General features: G+C 45.8%; 1 protein-coding gene across 2 annotated transcripts; it reads right to left on the minus strand.

Annotated features, from left to right (window-relative positions):
- Window positions 1–529: 529 nt before the first annotated feature.
- rorca (RAR-related orphan receptor C a) lies at window positions 530–14,486 on the minus strand. 2 transcript variants are annotated; one of them, XM_067229624.1, is made up of 11 exons: window positions 14,471–14,486; window positions 14,173–14,228; window positions 8,120–8,205; window positions 7,441–7,582; window positions 6,867–7,301; window positions 6,582–6,703; window positions 6,140–6,272; window positions 5,317–5,424; window positions 4,806–4,916; window positions 4,331–4,443; window positions 530–4,146 (listed from the first exon to the last, which is right to left on the minus strand). In XM_067229624.1, the coding sequence occupies exons 2-11, from the start codon at window positions 14,177–14,179 to the stop codon at window positions 3,985–3,987; spliced, it is 1,419 nt and encodes a 472-aa protein (XP_067085725.1). In that variant the 5' UTR covers window positions 14,180–14,228; window positions 14,471–14,486; the 3' UTR covers window positions 530–3,984. The 2 variants fall into 2 exon arrangements, with proteins under 2 accessions (XP_067085725.1, XP_067085726.1); XM_067229625.1 differs by lacking the exons at window positions 14,173–14,228; window positions 14,471–14,486 and adding an exon at window positions 11,723–11,802.
- Window positions 14,487–15,501: the final 1,015 nt, after the last annotated feature.

Below are 15,501 nucleotides of genomic sequence, written 5' to 3' on the forward strand. Positions count from 1 at the left end.
TGAAAGGTTGAAAGAAAAATGTATTAAAGTTTCTAAACAAAAGTTTGCATTATTGATGATTACTTCATGAGGACTCTACTGTACTCTATTGTACTCTGCTGTGCTTTCATCTACTCTGTTTTAGGCTTCTCTGTTCTCCTCTCCCCTCCTGAAATGGAGGGATGAGCATGGAGGTTATAACCAACTCTAACCAATTGTTAAACAATTACGTTCTCATTTATTCATACGTTTATCATTTATCCGAAGCAACAACAGGGAGATTTGAACAAGTCACTTCATGAGCAATGTACAGTTCTGTATTAGTTGTACTTACGGGCGAAGCTGAATGAGAAGAGGAGCTTTGGACCAGGGGTCTGCTGAAGTCAGACATCGCCACCTGGCTGCCATGGGCTGCCTCAAGAACGCAAATACGTTCTTTAGCGTTCTTCGGATTAATAAACAGCCATTCTCTGGTCCAACTTTGGTGGGACATCGACATATGTATGCGTTCACGTCTGGGATACCGTTTGAAATCATATAAATGTTTAGGTAACGTTATAGTAAAACGATCTTTATTACATTCATTAATCCACACATTGTATTCCCAATGTACAATTGTTCACTGTGTTAATTACGTATTTATATTCATAACATATAATAAATTATATCTTATTAAAATCTATATTGATTTCAATAATAATCTTAAAATAGAATGGGAACATAATAAACAGAAGGATCATGACAAAAGAGAAACTTTTTAGGGAGGCATTTATATAAACGTTCTTAAAAAAAATAGAATTACAACTCTTCGAGACGAAAAGAAGCACTAAACTGAAGAGAAAAACAACATGACAAAAAAAGGATAGAAATTAACAAACAAAAGATCACAACAAAACCAGCACACGATCCAAAGATTCCAATCCATCTTGCTATATTTCATTATCGTTTAGATGCTATTTCTTCTACGAACTCCGTAATGCTCAAACGCCCAATAATAACATTGATATCAAACTGGGGTAGAATATTTGATACTTCTGTGATCAACATTCACAAGAACAGACTGTACACAGTGATGGGTTAAGGTTTTCTGTTGGGTGCACGTGTCCCTGCTAGGCTATCTAAAGACACTAGGTCAGAGAGACCAGTTATCTCCCTGAGTGAAACTGACAGGAAAAGTAAAAGTGCTTAGCCCTACAGAACTGCCCCCGCCGGAACACCACCAGACATCTCGCCAGAGGCTGCACAGTTTCACCTAAATTTTTTAAATTTGTATATATATATTTTTTTACAAATACATCCTAAGCTCTAAACACTTTCACAAAGCATTTACACCATGTGTACAATCTTGCACTGCCTCGCAAACCGTCGTCAAACTCGTGCGAGTTAATACTAGACTCATGTCGTGTAGTTGTGTTGTGGCTTTGTGTAGCGTTGAGGGGGAGAATCTGTGCGTTCATCTCTGTCGGAGTGTGTGTGGGGGGACTATGCAGGGTCACCTGACTGCAGGGTCACCTGACTGCAGGATCACCTGGCTTGGATTAGTTTAGGGTGTAGCTGTCGCCTTCAAGCTACACACGGGAACAACATTATTGCACAGTCCCACTCTGACTCTACCTTGAGCATCCATTAAAATCCTGTATCCCCCTAAACAGAAACCACAGATGCTTATATACAATAGGGAGTCCTACACTGGCCCAGCAGTGCAACAAGTGAAACATGGGATCACTTCTAATACAACTGGATAGCCAAGGCCTGTGAGTGATTGTCTCTTTGCGGTAAAGAAGGTTGTAATAAACTTCAGCTCTACTGATTCTATTTTCATCCACAGCAGCTGGTCTGTTGAAGGGTCAAGCTTTGTATTATGAGTGTTGAAGGGCTTCATTTGTGAAATCCAAATCGATCTCTCATGTTTCTCTGTCAGTATGTTTGTCTAGTTGTCTATGTGCCGGTATCTTTATCTGCCTGCCCCCTTGTGTGTACAATATGTAGTGTCTTAACAGAATTTCAGTAAAAACAGAAATCTCCATGAGGTTTTATCAAACTGAATGGAAAAATATATTTGCATAAAATAGATGTAATATTTTTCAGCTATGTCCTTCAAACTGCACGGTAAAGAGCAACGCAGCGGATGTGGTGGTGCTGTGTCCCTACGTCCACATAGCTCACAGGGCTCGCTGGTGAGGGACTGTCTACCCTTAGACGTGCGGTAAGTCTGGGGGGAGGTGAGGTAGTACGGCTATGGAGGGTGGGGAGGACGACAGACTAAAACACCTCTATCAGTCTATCAGTTTGCAGTTTTCTATGAAAGCAGAAGGATTGAGCACCACAGGTAAAAAGTATGTATAGGTGTTGACCAGCATCCCTGCCCACTGCTGGCCCAAGCAGCTAGACATCCCAGAATCCTCTTCCTCCACACAAGTGAGAGTCTGCTCAGTTTGTTGGTTGTCAAGCCTCGGTTGCTAGGCTCCTTCCCCCTGTGCCTCTGCCAGGCTCCATCACAGCAGTGATGGTCGTTGCCTGGTCGTTGGGGACGTCGGCGGGGGGTGGGGGCCGTGGGTGGGACTCTGGAGATGGCAGTGATCGGTGCTCCTTGGGTGAGGCTGTTATCGTCCTGCCTCTACGCCCGTCTCAGTAGAACAGCCTACTGCCTCTGGGAGTCTTTGTGGCTCGGAGGCGGGGCTTGTGGCTCGGAGGCGGGGCTTGTGGCTCGGAGGCGGGGCTTCCCCAGCATGGTCTTAGTCTTAGGTGCCAATTGTCCACAGGGTTCAGACTGTGCAGCGATTGTCGTCTTCTTTTCACCCAACCGTGTGGTCAGGAAGTCTTTGAGAAGCCTGAGACTATTTTCTTTCTCTCCCTCTCTTCTTTCCCCTCTCTCTCTCTCTCTCTCTCTCTCTCTCTCTCTCTCTCTCTCTCTCTCTCTCTCTCTCTCTCGCTCTCTCTCTCCCCCAAACAACTAATTGTTACAAGAGTAAATATAAGTCTATGTATACATATAGTGACATTTGAAAAAAATACTTTTCAAAATACTTCTGTGATTCTTTCCTCTTTTCGCTCTCTCTTTCTCGAAGTGGCATTTGCAAAGGGAAAAGGTCAAAGGGTTGAGGTCTTTGATTGCATCTCAAAAAAAAAAAAAGATGTTCAAAAATAAAATAAAAAATATATCACTGTCTGAATGTCTGCTAGTACAAATGCACGAGTAGGCCAGCATAGGTGCCTAGTCTAAGTGCTGTGCAATAGATTGTGCCTGTGATGTGGTAAGACGCCTCACGTCTTAGTTCACCACGTCATCCCTCTCGCCCTGCTCTCTCTTTTTGTTCTTGGTCCCTTTCAACAGTTAACTTCCTGGATACCAAACCACCACAAGTACAAAACTAAGGAGAAAAAAAAAATTGCTGTTTGTTTTCACCACCCCTCGCATAAAAAGCGTTTAAACATGCCTCGTCCATAGTACTCCTCCAGAGAGAGGCTAGGACAGGGCGGACATGCTGTGTCAGGCCTTGCCAGGGGTGAGGGGGCGACAGGACTGAGAACTACATTCCCTATTAGCTTACCTTAGGACCTTTGAAAACTCGAGAAGTCAGACTCAAGTTCTTGAGGACTTCTAAGATTCAGTCCTTACAAATGTTTTTTTTTAATTATGATTTAAATTACCACGAGAACATTTCTTATAAGGTTTTTCTCAACTCCTCCCCACATAGATAACAGATAGCGAGCACTTCGAGCCCAGCACCTCATGAAATGAAGCAGTAACTACGGGACTGTGTCTCCAGGCAGTTCAAGCTGCTCTGCAGAGCGGGATGGGAGACCGAGGTTCAAAGGTGAAAGAGTGGAGGTGAGCGGTAGTGTCTGCTAAAGTGTAGCGTGCAGGATTGTCACTGAGTTGCTGGTTGCCTCTTGCCACTTCCTGCTCTCTCTCTCTCTCACTGTGCTTCTCTCGCTCTCCCCGTCCCTCATCCGTAAACCTCTCTGTCTGTGTGAATCAGGGTTTGGTGCGATGGGGGACCACTAGCCCTCGGTGGAGTCTGGGAAAGCGATCTCGCTGCCGAAGACCTCGCGGTAGAGAGGGGGGAAGCTGTAGGCCGTCTCTGGGTGGAGGAGCCGGAAGAACTCCAGCTTGTCGATGTGCAGGTTGCAGATGGACTTCATCATGGGCATCTTGGACACCATCTTTAGAGAGGAGGAAAAAGAGGGAAACATATCAATGTCAGCGTTTTCCCACATCCGAATCCGGCCATCTACTGTCAAACTATGACATGATCAATCTAAAACAAAGTCAGAATGAACAATGCAATAAAACTAGTCTGTAAGCAGCTAAGGATGCAGAGTGCGTGGTGACGCACGGTGTGGGTACCTTGGTGAGCTTCTCCTCGGAGCAGCCTCCTCTCTGAAGGCTGTGCTGCAGAGCCAGGTACATGTTCTCCTGCAGCTTCTGGACCTGCTGGGTGTCGCTCAGCCAGGCCCGGTCTGGAGGGGGGGGGGGAAGGGGGGGAGGGAAGTCACATCACTATTAAACATCATTATTAAACATACCACACACCAAAAAATGAAATCAAACTTTTTAAATCTGGTTTTTAATTGTTAATTTAATTGTCTGCCCCTATTGTTATAATATATTACGTTTTATGACTGATTTTTCCTGTGCTGTAGTGATTCGAGTTGAAGATACGTGCGTTACAAATAAACAGTATTGTTATTATTACCACTGTCATAAGACATGTACATAACCAGACCATTCTACGGGGCCGCAGTAAGAGGCTTAGGACAACGGCCAGAAGGTGATCTGTGAGGTTGCTGTGGTGCCCCCTGCTGGAGGGTCTGGGTCTCACCTGGTGACAGCAGCACGGCGCCGCTGAACAGAGCCATCTCCTCCTCAGAGAGCTGCAGGCGGCTCAGGCTCCTGGCCAGGTCGTACACGGCGCCGACCAGGTCGTCACAGCCTGCGCAACACACCGGGAGAAGTCCCCGTCAAACAACCTGACTTCCAAAGTGGAGTTTGACCAAGGTTGTTGGTTGGTTGACTTACTGTGTGTGTGTGTGTGTGTGTGTGTGTGTGTGGTGGGGAGTAACTTACTGTGTGTGTGTGTGTGGTGGGGAGTAACTTACTGTGTGTGTGTGTGGTGGGGAGTAACTTACTGTGTGTGTGTGTGTGTGGTGGGGAGTAACTTACTGTGTGTGTGTGTGTGTGTGTGTGGTGGGGAGTAACTTACTGTGTGTGTGTGTGTGTGTGTGTGTGGTGGGGAGTAACTTACTGTGTGTGTGTGTGTGTGGTGGGGAGTAACTTACTGTGTGTGTGTGTGTGTGTGTGTGTGTGTGTGTGTGTGGTGGGGAGTAACTTACCGAGAGCCTTGAAGAGCTGAGCACTTGCAAACTTGCCATCGAAGAGCAGAGTGTGGTTGATGGGGTTGTAGGAACGACACATGCGGATGAGGAGGACATCCAAGCAGCCTGGAGGGAAAACCAGAGAGACCAGAGAGAGAGAGATAGGGAGAGGGAGAGACAGAGAGAGAGAGGGAGAGAAAGGGAGAGAAAGGGAGGGAGAGAGACAGAGAGAGAAAGAGAGAGAGGGAGAGAGACAGAGAGAGAAAGAGAGAGGGAGAGAGACAGACAGAGAGAGAAAGAGAGAGAGAGAGGGAGAGAGACAGACAGAGAGAGAAAGAGAGAGAGACAGACAGAGAGATAAAGAGAGAGAGGATGCTCCAACATGCACACAACAGCAGCACAAAGTCACGTCAATTTTAAATCGGACCACAGGCAATCCCCATTTTCAAAAGCGACAGCGATGTGGAAGATTGTGTTTGTAAATCACAAAAAAATGGAGGAGACAACGGTTTATTACAAGGGATGGATGTTTTCCCAATACAATACAAAGAGTACAGGTTTGGTACATAGTAGATCATGAGGGGGAAAAGAGAAAAGTGGACGAGAAGAAAACAAGAGGAACAACGGTTAGAACAAGGGCCTCTGGAGCCAGGCTCGTGGACAGCAACATGATGCGTGTCCAGAGAAGCAGCCCTGGGGGCAGGCCTGGTTTGTCTTTAGTCTTAGCATAAGCTGTGTGTGTGTGTGTGTGTGTGTACTGAGTTGCTGTGTGTTTGGTTTCAGCCACAAGCTCTGTGTTGGAGTCATTCCGGCCCTAGGCAGGGCAGGTGTAGGTACTGACCTGCTTTGAGCAGGATGATCTGGTCGTTCTGACAGAGGTCCATGAAGCCAGTGATGCGCTTGGCGAACTCCACCACGTACTGGATGGCGTTGGTGAGGTGATGGGCACACTGCTGCCACATCACGTCCACAGACTGGCACAGGGAGAGACGGGCACAAGACATGTCACTCTGTATCCTAGACATGTGCCTGTCTGTGTGACTGGCACAAGGAGAGACGGGTACTTAGATGAGTACAAGACATTAGGAATGTTACTCTGTATCCTAGAGGTCTGTCTGTCTATGTGTCTGGCTGTGTGTGTATGTGTCTGTCTGACTGCCTGTGTGTGTGTGTCTGTCTAACTGTCTGTGTGTCTGCGTGTGTGTATGTCTGCGTGTGTGTGTCTGTCTGTGTATGTGTCTGTCTGACTCCCTGCGTGTGTCTGTGTGTGTGTGTGTGTGTACCTTGGTCTGGAAGGAGCGTGTCTCCTCCTGGGAGTACAGCGTCCAGGCCAGCCTCTTCAGTTCCTCGGAGCTGTACTGGCTGGTCTCCACATGGGACTTCAACACACTCTGGGTGATGCGCTCTGAACACACAGGAGTCACAACAAACATCAGCTTCAGACAAAGACAGCGAAGCTCGATGGAATTGTTCTTTTTATCCGTGTTCCCGCCACCAACTGTGTTACCGCGGTAACAGAGAGATGGCGCGGCATCCTTGGGGGGAGGGGGGGGGGGGTTCCTACTGACCTATCTCCATCAGAGAGCATCCCTCTGGCAGGGGGTTGAGGAGGCCGTGGGCGAAGATGCCCGACTCGTGCAGCAGCTGGTACTCGTGTTTGACGTGATGGTCTCCGAAGTCCAGGCCGCTCTGCTCAGGGGAGCTCTGAGACGAGGAACTGCTTCCCCCACTTCCTCCCAGCATCTCCAGGTTGCAGTATTCCCCTCCGGCGCCCTCTGGTGTCAGGGGCAGGTCAAACAGCAGGCCTTCCGGCAGGGTGGTGATGTCGTCCAGGTCGCAGAAGGCGGTGCTGGATCCCCGGCTGTAGGCGCGGCCGTGGGAGCCCAGCTCGGACGCCTCCTCGCGGGCAGCGGCGCTGGCTCGCTCCTGGGACTGCTGGTGCTTCTGGACCTCGGCGTACAGGCTGTCTCGCTGCTTCTTGGACATGCGGCCGAACTTGACCGCTGGGATCGGGGAGGAGACAAGGAAGTGATGAGTGTCGGCGGAGAACAACCAACCGATCAGCAACTGTCTGAATACGGCACTTCAGCAGTCAGACACACACACACACACACACACACAGGCAGCGGTGCAGGGCCTCACCATCGCGGCTCATGCCCAGAGCCAGACACTTCTGAAGCCGGCAGTGTTGGCATCGGTTGCGGTTGGTCCGGTCGATCAGACAGTTCCTCTGGCGGGAGCAGGAGTACATGGCGTTGTTCTGCTGGCTGCGACGGAAGAAGCCCTGCCGGCACACACACCACACACACACACACACACACACACACACACACACACACACACCACACACACACACACACACACACACACACACACACACACACACACACACACACACACACACACACACACACACACACACCACACACACACACACACACACACCACACACACACCACACACACACACCACACACACACACACACACACACACACACACCACACACACACACACACACACACACACACCACACACACACACACACACACACACACACACACCACACACACACACACCACACACACACACACACACACACCACACACACACACACACACACACAGAGTCAATCCAGGTGTAGCAGACTTTCAGTGCAACATTAAGTGACAGAATATGTACAGTGTGTTTTGTTCATTCAGAATGCAGGCCACAATTACCCACTCAAAAACAATCAACACGACAGGCAGGCTCCAACACAACACAGGCGAAACTAGAGAAACTTGATTTAACTCTCTAATGGAGCTGGGGTACTGGGCTCACCTTGCAGCCCTCACAGGTGATGACACCATAGTGGATTCCTGAGGACTTGTCCCCACAGATCTTACAGGGTATCACTTCAATCTGAGCTGGAGGGGGAGAGGAATAGGGAGAGGGGGAGAGAGAGAGAGAGAGAGAGAGGACAGTATTTTAGAACAGACTGATATACAAACAGAAATCGAAAGAGTTTGAGTTACGTAGATTTTGAAATGCTGCATGAATGTTGTCGGTGTTCTCTTGTGCAATTCCGTGTCATTTTACTCAGACGATAATGACACAATAAAACGTTATTTGTCTAAGCTTTTGGTGGAGACTATGTACTCCTGGTCAGGGAGCAACAGTCGATAGGGAAGTGGTTAAGGAGGAAGTAATGCTGTTTCTCAGCAGGATTGGACATGAGTCTTGGAGAAAGGGCTATTCGAAATTGCGAGCCATAAAACGTATCTGATATGCTGCTGAAAACCATAAAGGCCAGACAAACATTGTCAGAGCAGGCTAACTTTAGAGCGACTTAATGAAGTTGACTAAGGGTTAGGGTTAGGTAGCCGGCCTACACCACAGCCTAACTTACAAACCTGGATAGCCTTGAAATTAGTTATACTAGGTGTTGACCCTGTATATATTTTATTCACAGAGGATTTCACAATGCAGAGCCAAATAGACCATCTAAATGTCAAATATTGGGAGGAAATGTACTTAGAGGAGTGCACATTCTTGTGACAAAACACACAAGGCAACAAAAAAACAGCACACCTTTAAGAGAGCAGACTTTAACTCTCTATCTTTCTCTCTATCTTAAGCACAGACTGTTCTTTTCAGCTGCTGTTTATCTAAGTGAGGCTGCCAGAGTCTTCACTGGACCAGAATAGCAGGTCAATTGCATTAGCGGAGGCCCGCGGTTATAAAGTTACACCGGCTCTTTACCTCGCCCCCCCGCCCCTCCCAGCGCCCCGCACCACCCCCCACCCCTCCCAGCGCCCCGCACCACCCCCCCCCCCCCCCTCCTCCAGGGTGAACTGCAAGTTAACGAAACCTCCTCTGCATCCTTGGCTAAGCGCTGAAAAGACAACAACCTAAAAGAGACGCAACCAGACCAGCAGGAGCTACGCTGGGAGTCGGTCGCTCCTGGCTGTTTGCAGAGGCTGGCAGGGCGTGTTAAAGACTTTTTAAACTGCTTTGCGCCATAACGCAATTAGGTTGTTAGGTAAGCTTGAATTTGCCGCTGTGGTATTAACCGTCCCGATCCAGAACGTCAGAAACCTCACACAACTCCAAGCTCAAGTCAGGGATCTGGACATGCGTCACGCGCGGAATCAAATTAAGTTTAGGTTCATTAACTATGTGAATGAAAGGTACAATTTCAACGTTCACGGAGAGAATTGGCCCAGGCGTCCCCTGACTGCTGCTGGTTGGTGGAGAGACAGTTCTTGTGCATAATATGGGTGAGATATTTCAGTGTTTCCTCTGGATAAAGTTCCTACCGACCTACAACAACCAACCCTGGGAAATAAATAAATAAAGGCCAGTGGAAAATAACCTCCCTCCCCTCCCCCCTCCTCCCTCCCCTCCTCTCCTCTCTTGTTATATAACTACCGTCTGGCAACATTCCACGAACACACTCATTCAGGCGATGTCGCCGTGGCAACGCCGTGACGAGCCTCTCCCTCCCCCTCCCTTTCTTTTCCGTGCTCCCATTGGCTCACCGGGTACAGTGCTCAGGCTCTGACTGGCTGTCTGGCCTGCTACTCAGCCAGGGAGAAGTCCGGCTTGGAGAAGGAGCTGGTCTACTGACACACTTTCCCATTGAGCTGAGAGGAGGAGCCGGGCACAGCCTAGTAATCTAATTTCTCTCCCGCTTTAAGGTGGAACCAAATCTGACTACATCACAGAGAGGAGATAAGATGAAATAGAGAGAGAGTGAGGGTGAAAAGAGGGAGAGAGAGACAGGTAGAAAGAGCAAGTGAGATAGAGAGAGATAGGAGGGAAATATGATATGTCATCTCACTGCCGTGTGGTTTATTCCAGAGAACGATTTGTGACCGTCTCAAACAGGTGTGAGAGCAAATCAATAAGTGAAACAGTGCCGGCGGCCATCTTCTCCTTATGTAACCGAGTAGTGAGTTACTCCACCGGCCCATGGGGCCAGCAACACACACCGACCCTCAACTAGTGGCTGCTTGTCAACTATTTGACTGCAGTTTCAGCTGTCGCTCATATAACTATTTTTAGGTTCTGTCGGTTTGAAGAAGCTTACACGACACGAATTGTCCGGTCCCAATTTATATAAGCGAGAGGCCCGACTACAACACAATCAGTCTCCCTCTTACACTCCTGCAACGGATGACTAATCAACAGGAGAGGAGGCCATTACTCACGTGAACTGCTCTCAGGGCAGGAGGTGTATTTGAGACTGGGTTCTGTGCAAGAAGGAGTGATTGATTTGCTCCGCGGTCTTAAACAAGGACAGTTTTTTTGTGTTTTGACGCTCCGGAGAGAACATTTGGGGTCATTGAGTGGAGGTAGTTACGGTTAGGGTGTTTCCTGACTTTGAAAGCAGTCGCTTGACGCACTTTGGAAGTGCGATACAAAGCAAAAAACGTTACAAGTCAAAGACAGATTGTGTGAGTGTTTTTCTTGTACCTTATCAGAAAATAAGACCCTAGTGAAGCATTACAATACTCGTTAATTATTACCAGATAATTATGCACTTAGCCTTGAACGGTGTAATCAGTGAGTTGAATACTGCCATTATGTACCCGCCAGGTAAGAAATCAGAGAAACTCAAGGAAATTGAGAGGCCAATGTATTAAATGATCCATCAATGTCAAAAGGGACTCTGGAAGTCAAAACAGGCCTAAACTTGTGGAAAACAAGTTACATTATTCTCTTGAACACAAGAGAAGATAGATTTGTTTGATCATAATAACCATTTACTGTGACCAAAGAGTGTCCTGAGAAAGAGGAGTTTCAATGAAGGTAAACCAGTTAGTGGTATATTCTTGGGTCTAATCTGCAGGGTCTAATCTGCAGGGTCTAATCTGCAGGGTATAATCTGGCAGCGACTATGGAGGTGGCCTTTCTCCTGTGTGTGTCAGTCACTCAGTCAGTGTGTCATGCTCCAAGTTCCAGCGCTACAAAACCTCCCAGTTGCTGTTAAACAGTTAAACAAGCACATTCTGAAACTTGCATGCAGCCTTATCACGCATCCAGAGAGAGTCCAGAGGTCCTGTTTAATTTGAGAGTTTCAGTGATGTGAATTACTGTATGCTTAACCTAAAGTGGTAGACTTCCAGGGTGCTGAAACACACACCGGCCCTGTGAGGCATTCACTTTCATTCTTTAATCCTCCAATTTGTCCTTTTCCTATTGTTTTCCTTGTGGTGTGAGTGTGGTGTGTGTGTGTGTGTGTGTGGTGCTGGAACAAATCACAACTCACACTCGCTCCTGACACACACAAACTGCTTTCTCTCAGACTGAGGGGAATTGAACACTTAAAATTAAATACCAAATAGACTACAACTGACTGTACTCGTTAAAAAGGCAAAGTATCATACTATTGTAAAAACTATAATAAAGCAACGGTCAAAGAAATCAAAGCAACAATACCATGCAGAATTGCTGGTCAATCTGCCCACTTGTCACACATACACTGGCTTCAGTAAGGGCAAGAGTTCCCAGGAGACACCTCAACCGAGGGGATGCGAAGGACAAAGTGGTCGTGTCCAGCTGTCAGACAGACAGGCACCTTCACACATCCACAGCCCAGCATGCTGGGAACTCCCACAGACAGTCAGACAGAGAGACAGACAGGTAGACAGACAGACAGACTCTAGGGCCAGCAGTGCAGTGATTATGATATCACTGCAGTGTCTCTACTCTCCAAGGCGTCTTCACGGTTACTGGACTCTTGAACCCTTGTTACAATTATATGACAAATGTGATTTATGGAGTTATAATCACTTAAGTTTGATTACGTAATTCGATAATACATTTTTATATATATATATATATATATATATATATATATATATATATATATATATATATATATATATATATATATATTTTAAACTATTTTATTTCACCCCCTGAATTGAGAAGGACTGTTGTATGTCTAGAGGCCAATCAGGGGCCTCGTTTCACAGGCCTCCTCTTTAAGGCCTCCTATCAGGGGCCTTGTTTCACAGGCCTCCTCTCTAAGGCCTCCTATCAGGGGCCTTGTTTCACAGGCCTCCTCTCTAAGGCCTCCTATCAGGGGCCTCCTGAAGTGGAGTGCTTCCTGGAACTAACAGCTTGGTGCTACCTCTTCACTACCTCTGTCTGTCTGCCTGCATGCATGCCTGACTGTTTATCTGTCTATCTGCCTGTCTGTCTGCCTGCATGCATGCCTGACTGTTTATCTGTCTATCTGCCTGTCTGTCTGCCTGTCTGTCAGCCCAGAGATACATTCCAAAGGGACATGAGTGATGACATCATCAATCTGCTGTTATAAGCCAACTGTGGACTACCAACCAAAGAGTTTAAATACTGTACATACTGCTGGAGCTATAGGGTGTGGTGTTAGGTGTCATTATGGGGTGTAGGTTGGGGCTAGCAAGCCAAGGGCTGTTGCCATGATCTACAGGGGCTACGCAGCACAGCATTCCACTCTCCCTCTGACAGGTCAAGGCCAAGCAGGGCCCCGAGCACTGGATCAGTTCAAGTTCAAGTGCCACGTTCTCGGAACAAAAAAGCCTGACGGTTGGTAAATCAGATGCATTAGTTCTGTTTTATAGCACACATCTGATTATAAACTTTGATACTAAAATGTTGTAAACGTATTCATTTATTTATCCTTTTCCCGAAGATATTTATTAGATCATTATACCACACATTAACTAATGAATATAGGAGGATTTGAGGCTCCTAATGTAGGCATTACATGCCTGGAAAGGCCTAATTTCTTCGGTTTACCTACGACAAGGGCTCTCGCCAGACCGTTGATTTGCTACCAAACAAATCATAACACATTATGATCATTTGCTCTCTCTCAGTAATGACGCTGCAGCTCGTCATCCGTGTGTCTTCAGTTCACCATCCTTCCTCCACTCTCCTCCTCCCATTCTGTGTAATCCTTAATGACATAACTAGGTCAATGGAACAGCTCACTCCCCCCTTCTCTCCCCCCCAAAACTCACCCGCGGCCATGCTGCGAAGTACGAAAACAACAACACGGTACCCTGCCATCTAAACTGAACACCCGCGGACGCACCCCTCTTATTTATTTTTAATTTTTACAAATGTTTAAGAGGCTGTTAAAATACATATATGGAGTGATATTTAATGACACGGTATTAGTTACGAGGTGTAGTATTATACTGTTCACATGTTCTCCTTAAAACATGAGCAAAATATGTTGAGAACTGACAGGAAAAAAGACCCATGTCATTGGAGAGATTAGGCAATGTGATTATCTAATATTTTTCGTGTGTTTTCTTTGAGCCGTTTCAATCTCCCTCCCTCCCTCCCTCCCTCAGTTCTCTTACATAACCAAAGTCGCACTCTGGTGGGATAAAGTAACTACATCTACCATAAATTATTACTGTCAGTTCTATGCGTGCAAAATAAAAATAAAAATATTATTAGTGCAAAAATGTAGCCCGTGTGCACATTTTTAGTCTGTTCATAATAATTCATGTTTTAGTATTTATCACGCACAAAGCATGCAGAATGCGAACATTAGACTTAACAGAAAACAAGGTTAGGGATTTCCTTAAAGAAATGTAATTTAATGACGATCTGATAAACTATTTTAGCATCTTTGTTGCTTTAATTGGAGTATTTGTCATGTTACTGTAATCTATTCGTCTTTATCTGTGGGGCTTGAAGCCTACTTGAGCTCTATGCGTAGCTCCTTGCGTCGACATACGCACTTAGAAAGAACTATAATTCAAAGCAATGCTTAATACAAGACAACGCTGAGTAGGTGCGAAACGGTCATTCAAAAAATAACTTTAAAAAACATATAATTTTGCATGTATTGCATTGCCAGTTAAGTAGAATTATCATTCACTTACCTCTCATGATGTTGCTGTTTTATCTTCGAGTCATACAAATCTATATGAAAATAAAACTGAGAAAAATATATAAGATAACGGGTTTTTAGCTCCAAAAAGGAGCTTTTGAAAACTGTAAAAACAACAAATACTCATGTGTAGCTTATACTAACACTTGTCGACGAAAACAAATGGGTTAGGAAAGAAAGATGTTGCTGATGTTGTTTCGGTAAGTTTAAGTAAGCTCTTGCACCAGTATTCCCCTAGTTGAGTGGGCTGTTTGCAATAAAAGTACGTCGCTGAATCGCGTTGCTGTCACCTCTTTCGCTGACTTGAGTGCACTGTCTTTTTCGCGCTCTGTAACCTTCTTTCGGCGCATGGATTCTCACATGATCGCGTTCCACCGGCCCGCCTCGTGCCCCCGAGCAGTGGCGCGCTTCCTCCGCCGCGCGCTTAAGGAGGTTCTCAGAACTTCCGCGCGCGTGGGAAAGTGTGGCAGTGTGTCATAAAAACACAGGAATTATTCCCACAAAGCGGTCTGGATCTTGGCTTTTCAAAGCCTCTGTTTTCCAGTTTTCTTTTGTGATTTAGATATGTGTGATTTTGCCGTGTCATTAAAGAGCACATTCACAAATGTCTTAATTTTGGCATCTTATCTGATGTTAAATTGAGTGTGTTGTTGAATGAGATGATTGTTTTCGACAGTTGTGACCACTGACGACATCCCTGAAAACTTGCAACTAAACTGTCAAAATCATGAAAGTATTTAGATGTGTAAATATTTTATTAAAAAGTAGTGGCCAAGTTGTAACATAATTTAACACTAACATGACAATTTACATGTACAATGCAAAAAAAATATATGAACGTCTTCACACATATAAACAAACATAATATTTATCATGAAAGTACTTTTTTTCATGGAATGGTCAATGTATATTTAAAGACAAACATTAATCTAGATGTTTCTTTTGGGACAATGTAATTACATGATGTACATATTCATTTGACAAGTCAATATATTTTATTATTATTGAGAGGCCCATAATAGGTTTGCTAACAGAGAGAGAGATAAATAAATAATCCGCAAGCTTTTTACTGTTCTGAGGAGTTGAAAAAGCAGTTTTGACAGTATGGAATAAAAACATGAGAAAAAAAATAGTCTGATGAATTTCTTTTCAGCAAATTTCAAAACTGTAGTGATCTCTTTCTATCTCTCTCATCCTCTCGCTGTCACATAATTCCTTTCTTTCCCACTCTGTCTCTCTCTCCATATTCTGTGAGAAGTGATCAGAGAAATCTAGAAAAGTAGTCTAAAAGACTGAGAGAGAGAGAGACGTCAGATAGGGT

Source organism: Osmerus mordax, chromosome 26, assembly GCF_038355195.1.
Source record: "Osmerus mordax isolate fOsmMor3 chromosome 26, fOsmMor3.pri, whole genome shotgun sequence".
Lineage (NCBI taxonomy): Eukaryota > Metazoa > Chordata > Actinopteri > Osmeriformes > Osmeridae > Osmerus > Osmerus mordax.

Excerpts from the sequence above, each read along its gene's own strand:
- rorca (XM_067229624.1), bottom strand. Across the intron at positions 5,425-6,139 it reads GATCATCCTGCTCAAAGCAG|GCTGCTTGGATGTCCTCCTC; the intron begins GTCAGTACCTAC and ends TTTTCCCTCCAG. Across the intron at positions 4,147-4,330 it reads CCGAGGAGAAGCTCACCAAG|ATGGTGTCCAAGATGCCCAT; the intron begins GTACCCACACCG and ends TCCTCTCTAAAG.